This window comes from Pangasianodon hypophthalmus, chromosome 25 (assembly GCF_027358585.1).
Source record: "Pangasianodon hypophthalmus isolate fPanHyp1 chromosome 25, fPanHyp1.pri, whole genome shotgun sequence".
Taxonomy (NCBI): Eukaryota; Metazoa; Chordata; class Actinopteri; order Siluriformes; family Pangasiidae; genus Pangasianodon; species Pangasianodon hypophthalmus.
In genome coordinates, this window is record NC_069734.1 from 15,818,009 (window position 1) to 15,837,264 (window position 19,256).

Below are 19,256 nucleotides of genomic sequence, written 5' to 3' on the forward strand. Positions count from 1 at the left end.
GAGGCAGACCTGCCAGGAGCGAGTTGCAGTAGTCCAGTCTCGAAATGACAAGGGACTGAACAAGCACCTGAGTGGCCTGTGTGGATAGAACTGGACAAACCCTCTAATGTTGTAAAGGAGAAATTGACATTAGCGTGTCAGATGAGCGATGTGAGAGGAAAAGGACAGTTGATGGTCCATGGTTACCCCAAAGTTGCGCGCACTGACCGAAGGTGAGATCAGAGAGTTGTCCAGGGATATTACAAGATCCTGACATGGGGACGAATCACCTGAGATGAACAGCAGTTCAGTTTTGTGTTGGCATATGAGTTCTCCAGTAGTGCAACTGCCACTATTAAAATTTGATGATAATTTCCACAACTACAGGAAAAAGACTGCTGCTCCACAAAGTCATCCGTCTTGGAATGATTTGGCTTCATCTCGCTTGTAATGACTCGTCACAGGCTTGGTCACATACTGTGTTCATCTTACTGTCGTGCACTACACAGTGAGCAAAGCCTCCGTGAAGTATGCTAAGGCATTAAAGGCCTTGATATACGTCTTGAGGCGTTGACGTCTCAGAAGATATCGATACGACAAATCCTCTGATCATTTATATACTCCTCACTTATACACAACAGCTACAATGATACCACAGAAAAAGCATGCAAGCTTGTACACGTGCAAAGGTGGTTTTGGCTTCTTGCAACCCTGATGAACTTGTACTTCCTCTTATACAGTAGCATGTCTTTTGTCCCAATGGAATGGCTACCCTTATTTGTTTTAATTTGTGGATTTGTTTTAGATTGCTTTCTTTTAAGTCATTAATATGAAATGACTGATTTTGAAGCTTATTAATTGAGGTTCACATTAGTGAATCTCCTTGTATGTAAATATACACAATTTCAAGATCTCTCGCAGATTAACGAAGTTTTCACAAACTAAATGGAATTTCATTTATATTACATTTCTAAATGGATATTTGTAAATGCTCCTGTGAACATTTATGAATATATTCATTCATATCCAGCTTGCTACATGAGGCCCAGAGTTAAGGTTTTAATATTTAGACCTTGTGCCTGGTTTCAGATTCTCCTAAAAACACCAGAGCAGTGGTTCTTTCCTCTGGAGACACAGTGGAGGGGGGTTCAGTGACTCTGAGCTGTAGCAGTGATGCAAACCCTCCTGTTCTCACCTACTCCTGGTTTAAGCAGAGAGCAGATGCAGACACACTGCTGACAACAGGCCAGAATTACAGCATCAGCAACATCAGCTCCCAGCACAGCGGACTGTACTACTGCTCTGCTCACAACCAGCTGGGACATCACAACTCTACACCAACACACCTGGATGTGTTACGTAGGTGCAGTTTTTTGTGTATGATATTTATTTTTTAATGTAATACATTCAGTAATTAATCAAGTGTCTCTTCTGATCAGACCCTCCACGAATCCCATCTGTGACTGTCGTTCCAACCGTGTCTGGTGATCTGGTCACACTGTTGTGCACAAGTGACTCCAACCCCATCAGCTCTTACACCTGGTACAGGAAAACAGAAGGAGATGTGATATTGGTTGGAAATGGTGCCAATTTAACTTTATCCACAACAGCAGATGGATTTTACTACTGTATAGCAATGAATAGATTTGGATCATCCAATTCATCAGAATGGGCATATACATCAGGTACTCGCTTCTCACAAGCATGCAATGTTTGTGTCTGTTTGGTGAGATCATATGTTACTTTTTCTTGATTGTATCCTTCTCTTTGTCTCGATTACAAGACCTCTGTGACTTTTTACACCCATCTTTTTAACATGCTGATTATTTCTTACTGATACAGGTGCCAGATATGTAAAATATGCAGGTTCTGGAGTCTCTGTTGTTTTGGCTCTGTCATTCATTGCTATCATTCTGTGGATGAGGTAAGAACCAAAAAAAATCACATTTACATTACTATAAAATAAATTCTATGAAACCCCTCCAAATATAATTCAATTATTTAAATATTACACATCATTATTTATAATGTATACCATAATATTTTGTATATTTGTTGTAGCCATAGAGCTTTTTATTGCCGAAGTTTGAGAACCACTGATCTAGTATCGATCCACTGCACAGTCCAACGTTTTTTTCCCTCACATCAAGGGAGTTATATTCACTCATGTACAGTATAAAATCTAATTAATTTCACACTACAAGTGTACCTGGTGATATTGTTTCTATTACACATATTCCAACAGGAGACGAGCATCAGCGTTGAGTAACAGGAGTGAGGAGTACCGCAGGGTGAGTTTTAGTGAAGGCACTAACAGAGAAACGAGATTATACGATTTTTTCCTCAATAAAGTTAAAGTATTTTGGCAAAAAAATTATTATTATTATTAAATAATGTTCCAAGGTTAGGGTTAAGAACCTCTCTCTCTCTCCCTCTCTCTTACTCTCTCAGAACGACTCTGCTCCTGTGTATGGTAACGTCTCAGCCACGACCTCTGACCCCACACAAACAGCCTCCTCAGAAGATCAGGACAATGTTCAGTACTCCAGTGTTTATTTCAGACACTCCCACGTACAGGAAGTGCCTCTCTACTCAACTGTTCAACTGCCAAAGGCTCAGGAAGAGGAAGTAGAATATGCCACAGTGAGCCTCGTCAAATCAAGAGCTGTTCGGTAGGTGATGCAAATGACAACGATTCTGTCACACCTCCTGCGTTCTTTCCACTTTGTCTTGGAAAAAAAAAACTTTACAGGCACAGCTGCAATTAATAGAGAAGTTCCAGTAAAATCATGATTGTTTTTGAAACTATTTGTTTAGCAAATTTTGCTCATGCATTTAGTTAAAAGTAGATACCATTTTCCAAAACTACAATCACAAGTTCAAACAGTTAAAATAGTGTATGTGTGTGTGTGTTTATAACTGTTAACAGTTTAACAGTAATAATTATATCATCTGAAATGTACTAATGGGTTTAGACAGTAAATGAGAGCAGATACCTGTGTTTTGAAATGAAATAATCACATGTCTTACTGAAGCTCTGTAAAAATTTTGGAAATTCTAAAAATTCTTGAAAAGCTTTAACATGTCAAAAACGTTTTTCTCTAACAATGGGCCTCATTCATCAAGCTGAATATGAACAAAATTATTTGTAACTCATTCGTAGGAGAAGTTACATAAGAAATTCTAGAAAATCATGTTAGTAATTATGGGAAAAAACAATTCAAGATAGCAAGCCAACATAAATCTGTAAATTAAGACCAATATGACCAGTCATTCAATTAAACCAAAAGAAATGGCACTATACAAAACAACTCCGCTGGTGTGTAAATTGGTTTCATTTGACTTTTTTAAGTTTGTTACAAGATTTTGGTCTTTTCGGGTGCTGTTATGTTACTAAATTATGTTTTTTTTTCATTGGTGTAGTCAAAATAACTTCCATTTCTGCCTCTGAAAAATTCCTTTCTTTCACATTTTGTCTTCATTTCGCACTGTCAGCTCTCTGAGAGCTTGACCTTTTATGGATTTTTGTGAGTGTCACTAAATGCACATGAGCGGTGTTGTGCATTGCACTTTATGAGTGATTGGGATTTATCAACATACTCATGTTAATAGGAAATAAATCAATGTTACCAAATCTGGCAGACCTTTAGTTCAGCTTGGCCCAAAAAAACATTTCTACCCAACTTCACTAAAAGTGATAAATGAGGCCCAGAATTAGTGGCAAATACAAGAAATATGAAATTTTCATTTTTGAGCAGAAATATTTCCTTAAATTTTGTTTTTTCATAAATTAATCTGTTTGCAATGTTTTTAAATTTTACAGGCAGGACAAAATCTACAACAATCTGAAGTCCAAAGAATAAGAAGAATCTAAACTGACCATAAAATTCAACGTCTCCAACAAATTTCCTGTGTTTTTTAAAAAAAAAAAAAAAAAAAAAAGCCCAAATACTTTTTTCCTCTAAGATTTATATAAGTGAATTATGAAGTGATACTTTAGTCATACAATTAAAAACATTCCTCAATCTCATTTTGAACTGATATTTGGCAAATTAGTTTCTATGAAAATCTGTGACCACAATCAAAATATCTAAATAGTAAATACCTAATAAGTATGAGGTATTATTGGGTTAGATGTTTTCATAGCAACTTCATGTCTTTTCCTTCATTGTTCTTTTTTTTTATTTGATGCTTTGCGAGGCTTTTTGTGTGCTTGCATGTTTATCGTTTGCTGTGTGTATGATTATGGTATTATTCCTTTTCATAGCTGAATTTTCAAGGTGTATTGTATACACAGACACTCATTTTAATAATAAAAAAAAATTATGTAATCATGTTATCATGACAAAGTTGCAGTAGTTGCAGCAGCATATACAAGAAAAACAGAGGGGTGTGTATATATATATATATATATATATATATATATATATATATATATATATATATATATATATACACACACACACATAGATATATTTTGTGTGTATGTATGTATATGTGTGTGTGTATATATATGTATACATATGTATATATGTGTGTGTGTGTGTGTGTCTATATATATATATAGACTTTCAGTCATCAGTCACTTATCAGGCTGATCTGGTGAAACTTCTTGCCTGAATGAGTTCATACTGTGCCTCTGAGAATTTGATCAACATCCCCCTCTAGTGGGCATTTCCAGACAAATGACAAATCAGACTTTAATCATATCATGTGACTGTATGCCCCATGGCTTTCATCCAATACCTTCTACCCTGAATTAAGGGCCAGGGCTCAGCCGGCTCCTGCAAGACTGGAGAAGCATCTGGGTGAATGTGAATGCGTGATCTTCCTCCAACACCATCAAGTGGAACCACCAGCAGAGAAATGGAAGAAAAAAGCACATGAAAGCACATGTAGCACTCGTTGCCTTGAGAACTGCGACACACTCGGAGAGGGGGAACTCATGGCAGAAAGCAGGCAGCAGGCACTGGCCTCAGAGGCAGATGTCTTTAAGAGAGAACTTTCAGAGACAACTGGATAAAGTTGTGAATATAATCAAATATATCTCAAATATATATACACACCAAACAATGTTCTCAGACAAGAATGTGTGGTTTTAACCACAGCTGCTGCTTTTGCTGTTTTGAATCTTATTTAGAAAAGCAGTGATGTGTGAAGATGGGTGGTTGTGTGAAATTAAAAAAAAATTGACAAATGATTTGCCAAACAAATTGAGCTTGGGTGAGTTTCCGTGCATGTTCTCTCCACGTCAGTGTGGCTTTCTGATTATTCTCAAATGATCTACCAGCACAATCAATTCTTTTTATGGGATAAACAGAAAATTAACAGACAGAAATATTCATCTTATCGATGAGGCAAAGAAGACCGAACTGTAATCCTGCATCAAATGGGCAAACAGCACGTTTCTGTCCCTCCTGATCCTACAGGACAATCAATAAGTCTCAACTGTTTGGAAAATTAGGCTGCATCCAAACATAGTGAGTATGATTTATTCGCAGTGCACTATTTCATGAACAGGAAACTGCTTTGTAAGGCCTTTCTGACCTTTCGGACCTCCTAAAGCTGCTGCGTACATGACAACAAGCAGTGGAGGTACACAAAAATGTGTAATACATACATTATGGGGATGAAATTGTGTGCATTTATGTAAGAGTTTGGTTGAGAGATGCTTCTATCTATATATAAGTACAGTGATGTTATGTATTTTAACAAACAGCTTCGAAAAATATGGTAACGTTGAGGCTCAGTGGTTAAGGTTCTGGGCTGTTAAGCAGAAGGACAACCGGTATTGTAAATCTTCAAATTTTGTTAGTAATCTACACATAGTAAAAAAGAAAAAAGAAAAAAAAAGTTTAAAATGTATGTGGAGGGGGTTGAACTGTGTGTTAGGGCTAGCATTAAGCTCAGGTGTACATTGTTCAGAAGTTGGATAATTAAGGTTTCTTGGCCTCCAAATTTGATTTGACTTAATTAGATCGATATTATCAATTTGAGCACTTAAAGACAGGACACTCGACTCATACAGGCGCAAATCTGCTCTCTTTTGAAACTGTAATCTTCACAGTTTCCTTTCTCGTTTGTCATTTCGACAGTATGTCTTGACATATTTACTTGGAATATTTTCTTTTGGCTTGAGCGATGCCTGATGGGAGTCTTTCACTATTCCACTGAATTATGTAATGTACAACCTAATGTACATTAGGTTAATGTACTTTCCTGTTTGTGTCATGATTAAATCATTTGTGTTTGTGTCATGATTATCATTTATGAGGTGTGAAACCACCCTGAGGCCACCTGCAGTACTGCACCACTAACAGCACTTTTCTGGGCAACTGGAGTCACTCATGGCCTAGCCATCTCTAACAGGATAATCCTCTCTCTTCATCTCTCTCCCTCTCTCTCTCTCTGTAGCTGCAGGGTCAGAGCAGAATTATCACGTTTCGCTAAATTATCATCTTCTAAACAGTCTGTTGTTGCTGAAAGGAAAGCTGTATCCTACCAATAGTACAGTGCATCATCTTGTGCTCATGTGTTTCTCTATATTGAGAACAGAGCAATAATAATCCACTGCCAATGATCAGTTAGACACACTGCCCAAAATTGAACATAATGTGCTACTATATTTAAGAATATATATTTATTTATGTTACTATGTATAGATCTGTTCTCTTTCTGTGGACTTGGCTTGCTGCATGCACGGATGTGAACCATTATAGAAACTTTCTGAGGTTAACTCCATTACACAGTTCATGATCACTGAATGCTGCAACTCTTTTTTTTTTTTTTTTTTTTTTTTTAATAGTACTCAGGTGCAGGTATTCTGGATTCCACCCACCCTCCAAAAACATACCGGTAAGTGGATTCGCTACACTAAATCTAAATCTGCCCTTCACTGTGAATGAGTGTGTGTGATGCATTGTGATAGTCTGGTATCCCAGACTAGTGAGCAGCACCTCGTGAAATCATGCCCGTATATCTTCATTCACTCACCAACCTCTATCTATGGTCATAAAGACTGCTTTAGTCATTTTTGCTTCCAAGTTGACGTAACAACAGCTGAGCTAAGTCAGTTGCCAAAATGCTTCCCTTGGATCAAGTGTTATAAGAGTCTTATATCAGCTAAATCTCTGTCACACTGATTGTCAAAAGCCTTTAAGTCTTTATATCAGATGATAGATATTGGAACAAGGTTTTATAAATGGTTAGGTTTACAGGCTTATCATAACAGGAGTTTTCATGAAGGGCTTTTGTGAGTGTCCTTTCTTGCTATGAGCACTTGACACACTTGACTTCCTATGAAACAAACCATTTTAATTATTCAAGTAAATGAGGAAGGAAACCAATGAATCTGCCGTTTCCATTTCAGTGCAAACAACATACCAGACAAGAGCTCGGTGGATGAAAGGTAACCATTTTTTAATATGTTTTTATACTTTATTCTTCGTGTGGTACATTCAAATACTGTTAAAGTAGTCCATTTATAAAGTATTGTGGAAATGAAAATGTGATATTTGTTTCACTTATTGCGTATACATTTCAAATAGGGAAGAGACCCTGAATTGCAAGTTTTGTGTCACTATTTTGATGTTGTAGCTTGTCATTTTGACTTAATAACTCATTATTTCAAGATAGTATGCCTCTATTTCAAATAAATATCTCATTACTTTGACTTACACACTTGTTGTTTTGTTATTATCTTGTACTTAATATTTAACACCCCACAATTGACCAATAAGACTAATCATAAATAATCATAAAAGAACCCTGATGCTCTCATACTGAACACTCTTAGTAGTAGTTCTTACTGTTTGACTTTATAGTATACAGCTGTGGAAGAGTAATGACTTATAATCACTCTATCCGGTGTCATCTGGATGAGGATGGGTTTTGAGTCTGGTACCTCTGAAGGTTTTTTTCCTTCGTGTCGTCCCAGGCAGTACTTTTCCTTCCGAATTTTACCTAAAATTCAACAGTCAGAATAAGCGCCGTAACCGCAGTATGTAATTCCATCACTTTACTCATTATGAGTCAAAATAATATAATGAGTTAGAAGGTATTAAATTAGAAACCATGAGATAATATCTTGAAATAACGAGATATTAAGTCTAAATAGCGGCGTATTAAGGCAAAAATCACGACAAAAGCGCCTCTTGCAAACTTGCATTTCAGGGCTTCTGTACGATAGAAACCTTTCCTAGTTCCCTGTTGTACTTTTCTTTCTGTATCTCTTACTGAAGTAACAATTGGTTATAGTGTGTTATTTATTCACTGTATAAGATTATATGGTTATAGAAAAATTAAATTATAATTCTAGTACTCTGCATGTTTACCACTATATAATCTGTCTTTAAGAGGTGATGCAGCCATGCTGATCAGAAAAAGACATTTTTCAGCAGCAACAATTCTCATGTTGCTGGCAGGTAAGCTTTTTTTTCCATATATTAAATTTGTATTTGTCTGTGCCTGTGTCTTATGTAGTATGCTTGACTTCAGTTGATATCTGTTAGACTAGTATTTAACAGTATTTATGCTATAATCATAAGGACTGTCCTGTGTTCATCCTAGGATTCTTATTAACAGTCTGCTTTTACTGAACATCCTTTCACTACACCTAGTACTGTTTGTCTTTACTCTTCTACGTCTGTATACTGTAATGATTTGTAATTGCTCTATAGCGTCTGTAGCCTCTGGTTTGTTCATTCAGAATCTAAATCTGCTTCAAACCAGCTTTGTGACAATGTCTATTGTTAGAAGTGCTATAAAAATAAATCTGAATTGAAATGAGGTACTAAAAGTAACTGAAACACATTGATGTACTAGTCTAAATTGAGTTATTATTGAGGTCAGGTGTTTCAGCCACGCCCACTGCATACAGTTGCATAACATCAAGAGCTAGGCCTTCTCCTCTATCATCAGTGCTTGATCTCACAAATGCTCTTTTGACTGAAAGGGCACAAATTCTCACAGACACACCTCCAAAAACATGTAGAGAGGAAGCTGTTATAGACGCAATGGAGTGCAACACCATATTAATGCCAATGGTTTTGGAACGGGATATACAACAAGCTCATATAGGTGTGATGGTCAGGTGTCCACATACTTTTGACCATGTAGTGAATTTGATCATAATGATGACTTGAGCCAGGAGTGACCTTTTTTGTCAAACTTTTATTGAAGCAAGATGTGTGCAAGTACTTACTTGGTCAGCTTATTTAATTAGTGTGTAAACTCACAAATTGATGGGATTTTGCTCTGTGTGTGTGTGTGTGTGTGTGTGTGTGTGTTCCAGGAGTTCAGGCTCAGTACAGTGTAACTCTCTCCTCTCGGAATCTCTGTGCTGTTACTGGATCTACAGTAAAAATCCCCTGTACATACTCAAGTTATTCCGCGGTCACACAGAAAGAATGGTATCGAGTCCAGAGCTCTGAAGGAGAAGCACCAGTCCTGAGCAAAGATCCACAATACTCAGGACGAGTGTCTGTAAGCACCTCGTGGTCTTCCTGTGAGCTGACACTGAGGAATGTGAGAGTGAGTGACTCTGGAGTTTATAACTTCAGATTTAAAGTCACACAGAGAAGAGACTGGATATCAGCATCATCTGGAGTTCATCTGACTGTTACAGGTAATACACACACACACAAACACACACACACACACACACGTGGCACCAAATCAACAGTCAGTTCTCAAAGTTGAGTTGGAAGCAGGAAAAATGGGCAAGCATAAGGATCTGAGAGACTTTGACAAGGACCAAATTGTGATGGCTAGATGAATGGGGCAGAGCATCTCCAAAACGGCAGGTCTTGTGAGGTGTACACCTTTCTATCAGCATTCTAGCCAGCATTAACTTTTTCAGCAATTTGTGCTACAGTAGCGCTTGTGTGGGATCGGACCAGACAGGCTAGCCTTTGCTCCCCATGCACATCGATGAGCCTTGGGCGCCCATGACCCTGTCACTGGTTGTCCTTCCTTGGACCACTTTTGTTGGGTACTAACCACTGCATATAACCCACGAGACCTGCCAATTTGAAGATGTGTGTGTGTGTGTGTGTGTGTGTATATATATGTATATATATACATATATATATATATATATATATATATATATAACAAAATATGTACTAAAAAAAATAGAGTGCCTAAGACTTTTGCACAGTACTGTATATATGATACATGACAAACATATCATCTGCAGATCTGAAGGTTGAAGTATCAGACAGGTACGGCCGGAACAAGAAGCTGAGCTGCATCACCACCTGCACTCTGTCTAACAGACCCACTTACATCTGGAACAAGAACGGACAGCATGTTACTAACCAGGAGAGAAAAGAACTGTATGTCGAAAGTAAGGATGCAGGCAGCTACTCCTGTGCCGTAAAAGGACATGAGGAGCTTCGCTCTCCTGCTGTCTGTAAGAACTCACCTTAAACTTCACTCACTCTGTAATTGTCTCACTGGCAGCTTCTGTTAGATTACAGTAAACTCACATGCAGTGATTCATGACTGAGTGATGCTTTATAATGAGTGATATAAATTTAGATATCTGTTCTAACTCAGTTTGTATGTTTCAGGTATTTTTGATGAGACGAGCTGCTGGAGTGTGACTTACACCACTCAGACTATCTGCTCTCTGATTGGCTCATCAGTGGACATACACAGTTATTACACCTTCCCTGACAATCGCAAGGTCACAGAAGTGTTCTGGTTCATTAAAAAGCAGGCTGATGCTGAGGCTGTGGATGTGAGTGAGGATGAGGAGTATCAGGGCCGAGTGCAGTACACACAGAGCTCCCAGAATAACTGTAGTCTGAGAATCACTAACCTGAGAGAGAGAGACGCTCAAACATACAGATTCAGATTCTACACTGATGATCCTCAAGGCAGATACACCGGCCAACCTGGAGTCTCTCTGTCTGTCACAGGTAATGCTGTATAGATATAAAGATATTCTACATTTGAAAATAACAACAAACCATGCTTATTACTTGCAGATCTGAAGGTTGAAGTATCAGACAAGTACGGCTGGAGCAAGAAGCTGAGCTGCAGCACCACCTGCACTCTGTCAAACAACCCCACTTACATCTGGTACAAGAACGGACAGCGTGTTACTAACCAGTACAGAAATGAAATGTATCTGTATGACAGTAGTAAGGATGCAGGCAGCTACTCCTGCGCTGTAAGAGGACATGAGGAGCTTCGCTCTCCTGCTGTCTGTAAGAACTCACTTTAAACTTCACTCACTCTGTCATCATCTCACTGGTAGCTTCTGTTAGATTACAATAAACTTATATTTATTGGGACATGTCTGAAAGATACTAATGTTTTTCTTTCTTGCTTTCTGACACTGGACCATCTCTAAGCATCTGTATATTCAGTCAGGGATTACTCTGTTCCCCTCTGTCCACCTTGGGGATTATTTAGTATCATGACACCAAAAATTTAGGACACGCATCAATATCCCAGAGACTGCTATTCTAGCTACTCCGTCAAAGGCTAGCTTTAACTGTCCCTTTTTCCTTTTTTCACTTCTGTTTTTTTTTTGCACTGTCCACTCCTGTGTTTTTTTTTTTTTTGTTATTGTTGTTAATAATATTAGCAATGGTACATTATTAGTAGTGCTAATTTTGTGTGTGTTTTATTCAACTGGGTCGGTGTGTTTTCAGGTGTTTTCAGGTGTTTTTGGAGTGTGACTTATTTCTCGCAGACTATGTGTGCTCTGATTGGCTCATCAGTGGACATACACAGTTACTACACCTTCCCTGATCAGCTTCGCACCCCGCAGCCTGTCTGGTACATCATATTCCTCTCACAGGACAGAGAACTGAGTCATACAGATGAGCGAGTGGAGTTTCTTAATGATAGACCTAACAGGAGCACACTGAGACTGAAAAATCTAACAGAAGGGGACTCAAAAAAATATCAACTCCGGTTAAAAGCCCATTACTCTAAAGAAACAGACAGCTCTGCTGGTGTCTCTCTGTCTGTCACAGGTAGCTTAAGAGTCTTGCTAGTGTCTCAGGATTGACAGTATTCTTAGCATGTGTTTTTAGCACTAAAACAACTGATGTGAGTCTCTTACACAGGTCTGCAGGTCAAAGTGGCACCACTTGCAGTAACAGTGTCAGATTTACAGAGCATAACGCTGAGCTGCATCACCACCTGCACTCTGTCTAACAGCCCCACTTATATCTGGTACAATAACGGACAGCGTGTGTCTGACTGTAAATCTGCCTCCTGCTCTGTAGCTGCAGTCAGTGGTGCGGTCAGTTACAGCTGTGCTGTTGAAGGCCATGACAGTCTGCTCTCTCCTCCAGTGTGTGAGTATGGATTTTACTTCATCTTTTCCATCATTTACTAGGGCTGTATTCAAGACCAGTATTCTCAAGTCCAAGACAAGTTCAAGAGAAGAAATCGAGGCCAAGTGAAGATCAAACCCAAATGAAAGCGAGACAGAGTCAAGATTGAGAGATTCATCAAATCCTTTTCGAGGCCAAGACTTACTTACTTTTAATTAAGTAAACAGCAAACAGTGCAAGAGTAAAGAACTGGTCCACTGTTCCACAGCCTGGGTAGAACCTGCATTGTTCCTCCTGAATCCTGGTATATACTTTTTTTCTGGGAGGCTGAGGAGTGTGATTCACCTATAATTGGAACACTCCCACTGGGACCACCATCCCAGTTTGCCAGATCAAAAACACTGCCCCAAATCGACATGCAACTTTGAATAGGCATGTTGATCACACAACCCCAACCATGTCCATTGCCTTCAATTATTCATGGCTGTATTGCATCTAACTTCTATAGTATCCTCTGCTACAGAGATGGAATCCAAAACACCAGGGAGTACATGTACACTGGGATAAGGAGTTCCATAAGTTGCTCCTACTATCACTTAGCAACATCTCCAGTAGTGGTCATCACTCCCCCCCTCACTTACTCTCTTCTCCCCATCCTGAGACACCAAATGTTTTTCCAGGACAACCACCTGAAAGTTTTTTTTTACATGGCCATTTCAAACTTGTCCCATGCCAGAACTTTCACTTCTGAAATGGCTTTTACTTTAGCCCTCTGACTCTTCTATACCTCTCAACTGAATCAGGAGAACTCTTCACAATCACTACTCAGAAGGTGTTCTTGAACTTGAGAGCTTCCCTTACCACTAGTTTGCACCAGCATCCTGGGGTTACTGCCCTAACAGGCACCGAGACAGCCTTTCGGCCACGGCTTCTTGCAGCTGTCTCTACTATTAAAGACTTGAACATGGTCCGTTCAGGCTCAATGTCATGTGACCTCTGTCAGTACAAGGGAGAAATTCTTTCAAAACTGGGAATTAAATTAATCTCTCACCAAACCTTCTCACAGACCCTCTCAAGCAGAATGGAAGGCTCTCCTTGTTTTGTCAGGTAAATCTGGTTGACTTCCTGTGTGACAAATCCAAATCATCTCCAAGTGGTGATCAGTTGTCAGCTCTGCCCCACTCTTTACCAGAGTTTTCAAAACATATGGCCTCAAGTTTGATGAGACAACCAGAAAATACATCATTGACCTTTAGCCTAAGGTGCTGTAGTACCATTTACAAGCAAGTTTTTGACAGTCTGTAGCATGCACAAGTCTAAAAACTTTTCACCAATAATCTGGGATCTAGTTCTTCCCAAATATGTCCACCATTCCCAATATAAGCATTGAAGTCCCCCCTTTGGAGACCTTGGAGATTCTATAAGGTACCCTCTCGAGTACCTGCTCCACCATCTCCAAGAAGGCTGAATACTCCGAACTGCTATTTGGTGCATATGAACAAGCAACAGAGTTTTCCTTCCTCTTGATCTCACTGAGGCAACTCTCTTGTGCATTGGAAAAACACCAAAACTGTGAGGTCTGCATTCTGGGACTAACTGGCTCGGACCTATACCTGTTGGAACTCCGGAGTGATAAAAAAATTACCCCAGATTAAGACATTTGGTACTGGAGCCCTTACTGTACATGAATATAAGGCCAACTATATTTATTTCACACCCTGCCTTTTCACGCATTAACTTCCCCACCAGTAGAATGACATTCCACATATCCAAAGCCAGTTTCCATTGCAAATGTCTAGCTCATCTAAAACCCAGCTGTGACCCAACTGACATTACTCCTGACTCCCACCCTTCATTTTGCAATTGGTGACTCCACAGTGCCATTTTGGGCTAAACATGACTGGGGTTGTTTGTGCCGGCACTTGCCTTAGGACACCACTTCCAGGCCATGCTCCAGTGGTGGGCCCTGGTAAACTTTACTAGGCAGGGCATACTTCTCTTTTTGTATTCTTCATTGGGGTTTTGTACTTTTCTTCATCTTGACAAAGTCTCAATTCTTATTGGTGTACATAACACCTGATTTAGGTATTTTAATATGACTAAAATGCATAAAATTTTAAATATGTAATTTCTCCCAATCAGATTCTCCTAAAAACACCAGAGCAGTGGTTCTTTCCTCTGGAGACAAAGTGGAGGGGGATTCAGTGACTCTGAGCTGTAGCAGTGATGCAAACCCTCCTGTTCTCACCTACTCCTGGTTTAAGCAGAGAGCAGATGCAGACACACTGCTGACAACAGGCCAGAATTACAGCATCAGCAACATCAACTCCCAGCACAGAGGACTGTACTACTGCACTGCTCACAACCAGCTGGGACAGCACAACTCTACACCAACACGCCTGAATGTGCTATGTAAGTGTCATGCCTTAATCTGGATGTACTTAAACAAAACAACATTTATACATATTTGGGACATCTAAAAACTAGGTTTGCTTTTCCTTCACGCATATGTTTTTGCTTCCCGTTAGTCTGGGTGTATACAGTAGAGTTTAATTAATGTTGAAAGAATTAACAGTGTTTGTAATAGTTGGTCCCTGAATTGCACATGCAACATTCACAAAAACTGAAAAATTAATATTATAATAATATATAATAATACTATAATAATAATCTTTAATATTTACGTTTTGGTAATGCTGGTTTTCTTCATATTCACAAACCTATGTTGATAAATGCCCATTACCATAAATGTCCACAAAACAGAAAGCTGTAAAAGATAAAATGGTGATTAGATGGTGAAAGAGCAGCTCCTAAGTGCGGCATGCACTAAATCTTTCATTAATGCAGCTCAGCCATTGCAGCAATCAGCTACCATATATATACACTAAAGCCCTCAGCATACCAAATGCAGAGATAACATATCTAAGGGTTGAAGACAAAACCACCGATCAACTGAGGTTCACTTTAGTGAGTCTCCTTATACATAAATTTACCCAAACTCTCATAGGATCGTAGGAGCTCATAGAATACAAGCGTTTGTCCAAGCTAACTGAATATTCATGAACACCAATCCTGTCAATAAATTTACTCATAATCAGCTTCATAAATGAGGCCCATTGTTTTTAATATTGATATTAATATTAATATTAATATTAATGCCTATTTTCAGATTCCCCTAAAAACACCAGCGCAGTGGTTCTTTCCTCTGGAGACACAGTGGAGGGGGATTCAGTGACTCTGAGCTGTAGCAGTGATGCAAACCCTCCTGTTCTCACCTACACCTGGTTTAAGCAGAGAGCAGATGCAGACACACTGCTGACAACAGGCCAGAATTACAGCATCAGCAACATCAGCTCCCAGCACAGCGGACTGTACTACTGCTCTGCTCGCAACCAGCTGGGACATCACAACTCTACACCAACACACCTGGATGTGCTATGTAGGTACTGTTTATTTTATTTTTCTAAATGTAATACATTCAATGACTAATCAACTGCCACGTTTGATCAGACCCTCCACGAAACCTTTCTATGACTGTCGTTCCATCCGTGTCTGGAGACTTGGTCACACTGTTGTGCGTGAGTGACTCCAACCCCATCAGCTCTTACACCTGGTACAGGAAAACAGAAGGAGATGTGATACTGATTGGAAATGGCACCAATTTAACTTTATCCTCAACAGCAGATGGATTTTACTACTGTACAGCAAGGAATGGATTTGGATCATCCAATTCATCGAAATGGGCATATACATCAGGTACTCGCTTCACACAAGCATGCAATGTTTGTGTTTAATGAGAGAATTACTTTTTCTTGATTGTATCCTCCTCTTTGACCACTTTTCACCCATCTTTTTTAACATGCTGATTGTTGGTTACTGATACAGATAACGGAGCTGTGAAATACGCAGCTTCTGGAGTCATTGTTACTTTGGTTCTGTCATTCATTGCTGTCTTTCTGTGGAGACGGTAAGAACCCATAATCACTTTTACATTCCTTTAAATTAAATTCTATGATCTCCCTCCAAACATAATTCAATTCTCAAATATTAGGCTCATTATTCGAAAAGAACTGGAATATTAGTCACAGCAATAAAGGCTTGGCAAGTCAAGAAAAGGCACATTGAATGATACATCACAGTTAGTGAGAGATCGGAGTCCATTTTTATAGCATGGGTAGTGGATAGAATTAGGTGTGTTCAATCAGAAGGCAGGGGAACTGAAGCGTGTTAGTTGGGTGTTGCGCGTCAGGCCGCAGTGCAACATGGGAAATGGAATTTCTCGCCGATTCCGGTGTAGACGTGACAGCTATGCTTCACAGACCCCTGGTACACCATTCACCACTTCGAGAACCACTGCTCTAGTATAGATCCACTGCACAGTCCAGAGTTTTTTCCTCACAACACAAGGGTTACACTCACTCATGTAGAATATAAAGACTAATTAATTTCACACTGCAAGTGTAGCTTGTGATGATTTTGTTGTTATTACGCATATTCCAACAGGAGAAGGGCATCGGCGTTCGGTAACAGGAGTGAGGAGTACCGCGAGGTGAGTTTTAGTGAGGCGCAGAGAACAGGGAAGTGAGATTATAACATTTGTTCCTCAATAAAGTCAAAGCAGATATAACCTTTCAACGTTAAACTAAAAAATTTCGGCAAAATATTGGCAAAATATAACGTTCCAAGGTGTTGATTTGTATTCATGTGAGATTCTCTGTCTCTCTCAGAACGAAACTGCTCCTGTATATGGTAACGTCTCAGCCACGACCTCTGACCCCACACAAACAGCCTCCTCAGAAGATCAGGACAATGTTCAGTACTCCAGCGTTTATTTCAGACACTCCCACGTACAGGAAGTGCCTCTCTACTCAACTGTTCAACTGCCAAATGCTCTCAGTCAGGAAGAGGAAGTAGAATATGCCACAGTGAGCCTCGTCAAATCAAGAGCTGTTCGGTAGGTGATGCAAATGACAACGATTCTGTCACACCTCCTGCGTTCTTTCCACTTTGTCTTGGAAAAAAAAAAATTTACAGGCACAGCTGCAATTAATAGAGAAGTTCCAGTAAAATCATGATTGTTTTTGAAACACTATTTGTTTAGCTAATTTTGTTCATGCATTTTAAAAGTTGATGCCATTTTCCATATAATAATCACTTATGTCTGTGTTCAGAAGGGCTAACTGAATTTTGGAAATTCTAAAAATGTCAAAAAAAATCTCTAACAATGGGCCTCATTCATCAAGCTGAACATGCATGAATTTATTTGTAAATCGTTCATAAAGAAATAAGAAATTTGGTGTTCTAGAAAATCATGGTAGCTCAGAAAAATGTTCATATCCTACAAGAGATCCTGAATTTATGTAAATTAATACATAAGTAGACTCACTAATGTGAACCTCAAATGTTTGGCTTCAAATCATATACTTGGCGATGAGTTACTGCGATTTTATACACGGATTACTCTGTCAAGCTTAAATCGCGTGTTTATTTCAATTACACACACAAATTTAATGAAAATTTTGTGAAACCTGCTTGTTTCAAATTTACTGATATTAACTAAAAACAATAATTTGAGATAGCAAGGCAACACAACTCCACAAATTAAGAAATGCCGCTGTACAAAACAGCTCAGCTGGCGTATACGTTTGTTCCATTTGACCAAAGATTTTGGTCTTTTCAGGTGCTGTTGTGTTACTAAATAATCTTTTTTCTTTATTGGTGTAGACATGAGTCAAAATAACTTCCATTTCTACCTCTGAGAGATTCCTTTCTCCTACCATTTTGTCCTCATTTCATGCTGTCAGCTCTGTGAGCTTTACCTTTTATGGGGTTTTGTGGGCGTCGCTAAATGCAAATGAGCTGTGTTGTGCATTGCACTTTATGAGTGATTGACGTTCATCAACCTACTCATGTGAATATGAAATAAACTACCAAATACATGTTATATTTTACATATATATATATATATATAATTTAATTAAAATTTTCAAATTTTACAGGGAGGATGAAATCTACAGCAATATGAAGTCCAAAGATTAAGAAGAGACTAAACTGACCATAAAATTCAACATCTCCAGCAGATTTCCTGTGTTAAGAAAAGGTCCAGATACTTTTTTTTTTCCTCCAAAAGATTATTTATATAAGTAAATTATGAAGTGATTGTTTAGTGATTGTTTACATTTAAAAGCAGTGCAGTAAACACCAACCTGTAATCATTCCAAGTATTAGGCATTATTGCTTACACGTTTTCATTGCTTTTGTCAATGTCATGATGTCTTTTCTTTCATTTTTTATTTTGAATTTGATGCTTTGTGAGGCTTTTTACGTGCTTGCATGTTTATGCTGTGTTGTGTGTACGATTATAGTATTACTCATTTTCAAGGTGTATTGTATACATACAGACATTTATTTTAATAAAAAAAAATTATGCAATAATGTCACATAAACAAGTTGCAGTAGCATGTCAGAATTGGAGGTTTATCAGGGCGATCTGGTGAAACTTTGATTTTTGAATTTTTTTTCTCGAAATGAGGTTACACCACGACAAATTTTCATAGTCTGAAAAAATTTGATCAATATCACCTTCTAATGGGCATTTCCAGACAAAAAAAAAAAAATAATCATAAACCATTACGGCTGTTAATGTAGCCTTGTCCATTTTCCCTGCAGGAAGAAGGCAGTGGCTCGAGAGCCAGATGTCTTTAAGAAAGAACTGACAACTGGATTAAATTATGAAAATAATCAAATATATCTCATTTATAAAAAAAAAAAACCACCAAACGATGTTGTCTGACAAGAATGTGTGATCGGAGTTTCAACCACAGCTGCTGCTGTTGCTGTATTGAATGACAGTTAGAAAAGCAGTGATGTGTGATATTAAAAAAAACAAAACTTTTAAAATAGAAATAAACAGTGTATATAAAGAAGCAGATGGTACTGTGGTGGAGCGGGTGATGTTGCCACCGCACAGCTCCAGAA

At 38.6% G+C, this 19,256-nt stretch overlaps 2 protein-coding genes across 2 annotated transcripts; both read left to right on the top strand.

Moving 5' to 3' along the window:
• The first annotated feature begins 178 nt into the window (after positions 1–178).
• LOC128317013 (sialoadhesin-like) lies at positions 179–4,364 on the top strand. The gene is made up of 7 exons (XM_053229296.1): positions 179–212; positions 1,069–1,338; positions 1,419–1,664; positions 1,822–1,903; positions 2,225–2,270; positions 2,431–2,651; positions 3,803–4,364. The coding sequence occupies exons 1-7, from the start codon at positions 179–181 to the stop codon at positions 3,840–3,842; spliced, it is 939 nt and encodes a 312-aa protein (XP_053085271.1). The 3' UTR covers positions 3,843–4,364.
• A 2,958-nt stretch (positions 4,365–7,322) lies between these two features.
• Positions 7,323–18,727, top strand: LOC128317440 (sialoadhesin-like). Its single transcript, XM_053229297.1, has 15 exons — positions 7,323–7,387; positions 8,337–8,402; positions 9,272–9,604; positions 10,178–10,393; positions 10,554–10,904; positions 10,974–11,195; positions 11,646–11,972; positions 12,066–12,299; positions 14,421–14,690; positions 15,448–15,717; positions 15,789–16,034; positions 16,164–16,245; positions 16,782–16,827; positions 17,006–17,232; positions 18,278–18,727. The coding sequence occupies exons 1-15, from the start codon at positions 7,381–7,383 to the stop codon at positions 18,315–18,317; spliced, it is 2,937 nt and encodes a 978-aa protein (XP_053085272.1). The 5' UTR covers positions 7,323–7,380; the 3' UTR covers positions 18,318–18,727.
• The last annotated feature ends 529 nt before the right edge of the window (positions 18,728–19,256 follow it).